This window comes from Propithecus coquereli, unplaced genomic scaffold (genome assembly GCF_000956105.1).
Source record: "Propithecus coquereli isolate 6110/MARCELLA unplaced genomic scaffold, Pcoq_1.0 Scaffold182, whole genome shotgun sequence".
In the NCBI taxonomy this organism is placed as follows: Eukaryota; Metazoa; Chordata; class Mammalia; order Primates; family Indriidae; genus Propithecus; species Propithecus coquereli.
Window position 1 is genome coordinate 1,133,415 of NW_012142968.1, and position 3,250 is coordinate 1,136,664.

The following is a 3,250-nucleotide window of genomic DNA, read 5'->3' on the forward strand; positions in this document are numbered from 1 at the left end:
GGGAAATGGGGATATTTGTAGCCCGTAAAACTGTACTAGATTGAGGGAATTGGATATTATATGATTTCTCGTTCTAAATGGAGCTAATCATAAGATGTTGGAACTGGATTTGAATGTTATCTGCATTTCTTTTTACAGGATGAAGGAGTTGTTAAAGAAATCCCTATTACTCATCATGTTAAGGAAGGATATGAGAAAGCAGATCCTGCACAGTTTGAGTTGCTCAAGGTTCTTGGTCAGGGATCATTTGGAAAGGTAATGAATATTTTTTCCACATTTGTTTCTCTTCTAATCATTTAGAAAAAAGTGTACACATAGATAGAAGTCCAAATGTGCCATTTCTAAACTTCTCGAAGGATGCACACAAAGGTAATTCTTTAATTTTATTCCTTTTATTTCTGTTATACTTTTATTGCCATTTCTTTACACTTCTCTGTAATAATAAAGGTTTTCCAGTCTTCTGGGCTTACTGGTTTCTCTAGGGGAAAAATGTAGCATGTTCTTTATTAGCTACGTAAATCAAGATAGTTTGATTTTTGTAAAACTGATTTTCCTTATCTCCCTGTTCTCGTGCTGGTATGAACACAGCTTGCTCTCTCCTGGTGATCTCATCTATATTTCTTAGCTTTATGACAGAAGTCAGAATTTATGTCTTAATTCATGTATGAATTCATAAGTTCATCTATTATCTGTTAAAGCAAAATAGAACAAGGGTGTGTAAAGTACAACAAAGTAGGTACTGGGTGATATATAGATTGTATGAAACTCAAGGAGCTTAAATTTCAAGGGGAAAAGCAAAAATGTCAAAAGTTAACTCTTACACTCATTATTAGAGTTGTTTATTAAGTGCTTAATAGCATATGTTTCTTGGAAGAGAAGCATGTAGGTCTGCTTCCTGACATTTGTATACCTAACATCTAAGACATGAAAATTATTGCATATATACAGAAAGTAACAGCCTTTAGGAAAACAGTGACAACCACAATTTATGGGGAGAAAGAGAAACTACTAATTTCAGAGTGGCTGCGGTTTAGTTTTAAAGGAGAAAAGTAAGGCAATTGAGCAGCAATTATTTTTAATGCTCTGGAACATTTTAAAAGAAAAAATTATTAAGCACTCGGTGTGTGCATGACAGTTGTACAATCAGTATCAGTGAATACAAAATAGACATTGATTGTCTTAAAGTGGCCAGATATCTGTGCAGTATAGAATATAACATGAAATATATAGAAACATTTTCAGAATACAAAAAGAACAAACTAAGAAGGATTATGTCAAAATGATTTGATTCCTTTGCTTTGTCTAATCACAAGTACTCTTTGAAACTATTAGAAGAAAACATTGGGGAAACACTCCAGAACGTTGGTCTGGGCAAAGAATTTTTGAGTAAGACCTCAAAAGCACAAGAAAAAAAAAAGCAAAAATGGACAAATGGAACTACATCAAGTTTAAAAAGCTTCTGCACAGCAAAGGAAACAATCAACAAAAAGCAGAGACAACCTATAGAATGGGAGAAAATATGTGCAAACTATTCATCCAACAATGGATTAATAACCAGAATATATAAGAAACCCAAAAAACTCAATAGCAAAAAACAAAACAAATGGATTTTAAAAAACCCACAAAAAATCTGTTTTAAAAATGGACAAAAGATCTCTGAATATCTCTGACCTGTATCATTTTCTTTCATACCACATCCTAATTCATCATTGACCCAATACAAAAATTATTTTAAAGCCCCATAAACCAATTTTTGGAAGAAAGCATCACATTTTTCTTTTTTTCATTCCCTATTATTTTATACTACAATTTAACCCTGCTATACAAAGTTTATGGTTGGTCATTATTTTGGACTAGCGTCCTGTACTAGGCCCCAGCAGACTAGAACAAACCAGAATGAAGTCACTTGTGCTAAGTGCCACATAATCAAATTCTGAAATGGGCCAGTTCTCCTCATAAATAGGAGATTCACAGCAACCAATCAGAAGGAGCCCAGTTTATCTGAGCTGGAATGATAATAAAGTTCCCTCTGTTTAAACCTTATAAGGAAATTAACTTGGAAATGACCAATCTACTTTTTGTTCTCTGTTTCTGCTTTCTTCAGTCCTTTTCTTCCCATAAAGCCAGACTCTTTTGCTCAGCTCATCGGAACATTCATATTATTTCATAGAATGAGGTGCTGTGCAATTCTAGAATTGCAAATAAAGCCAACAGATCTTTAAAAAAAGGATTATGGCTTGGCAGTGAATTGGTACAGGAGATGTATAAGACAAGGAAATAGGACTTGAACAGTGTGCTGGGGAGAGAAAAGCTAGAAGGACATGTTAATAGATCGGTGGTGGTGGCGGTGGCGAGTGTTTATAGAACTGACTTGTAGAGTAGGCTCTTGCATTCTACACACCTTTATTTTAAAATTTCTAAAAGTACAGTATTCTTTTGACTATTTTGCACTATATAACTGTTTTTATGGTATTAATTTTAAAGGAACAGAGATGAAGTTTTATATATATATCCCAAATGTATACATGCTTAAATATTTGACTTAAGTAAAAATCTCACCAGGCAAACATTTCAAGCCATTAAAACTAATTCTTTTGTCATTTGATGTAAGTATTTATTTATCTCTGGCTTTGCTCCAGAAAGGATTTAAGGCTTTCATAGATGAATACTAAATAAAATTAAAAATACATAGTGAAGATGATGGAAACAGAGAAAAATCAGAGCAGGAGAGAATAGATGAAACCAGGTATACTTTGTTCACATATGCATGACCTAAGAGTCTATTAGTCTTTTAGAAGTGGGGCTAAAAATGAAGACTTAAGTTTCTGGAAGTTATATAAAGAAGCTGGTATATTCAAGTGTATGATTATTGACAGTGTTTTTAAGGTAGAAACAGATAAAACAGACAAGAGAAATTTCTCTCATGGGTCTTCATAAAGAAAATACTGTATAACATAATAAAATGTCTTTGATAACATATTCACAAATAGCAACATGCTGACAAGTTGTTAATATAGTCCTTAAATTCAGGCAACACTCAGCTTTATCTGTGCAGGAATTTGGGTTTAACAAGGTTATTATTGAAGCCTTATTAAAATTCCTAATATTAAAATACAGAATAGAGATCTTTGTGCAGTTCACTAATCAAAGAAATATTACAGAGGTGGCTTTGTTTTCTCTTTGTTTTATTTTTTTTCTTTCTTTTCATTTTCCTTTCCTTTCCTTTCCTTTCCTTTCCTTTCCTTTCCTT

General features: G+C 32.9%; 1 protein-coding gene across 1 annotated transcript in view; it reads left to right on the forward strand.

Annotated features, from left to right (window-relative positions):
* The window catches only part of RPS6KA6 (ribosomal protein S6 kinase, 90kDa, polypeptide 6), a 142,356-nt gene that overhangs the window by 48,001 nt on the left and 91,105 nt on the right, over window positions 1-3,250 (forward strand). Inside the window, 1 exon segment of the mRNA XM_012642678.1 lies at window positions 139-255. Within this exon segment, the coding sequence (XP_012498132.1) occupies window positions 139-255 (117 nt within the window).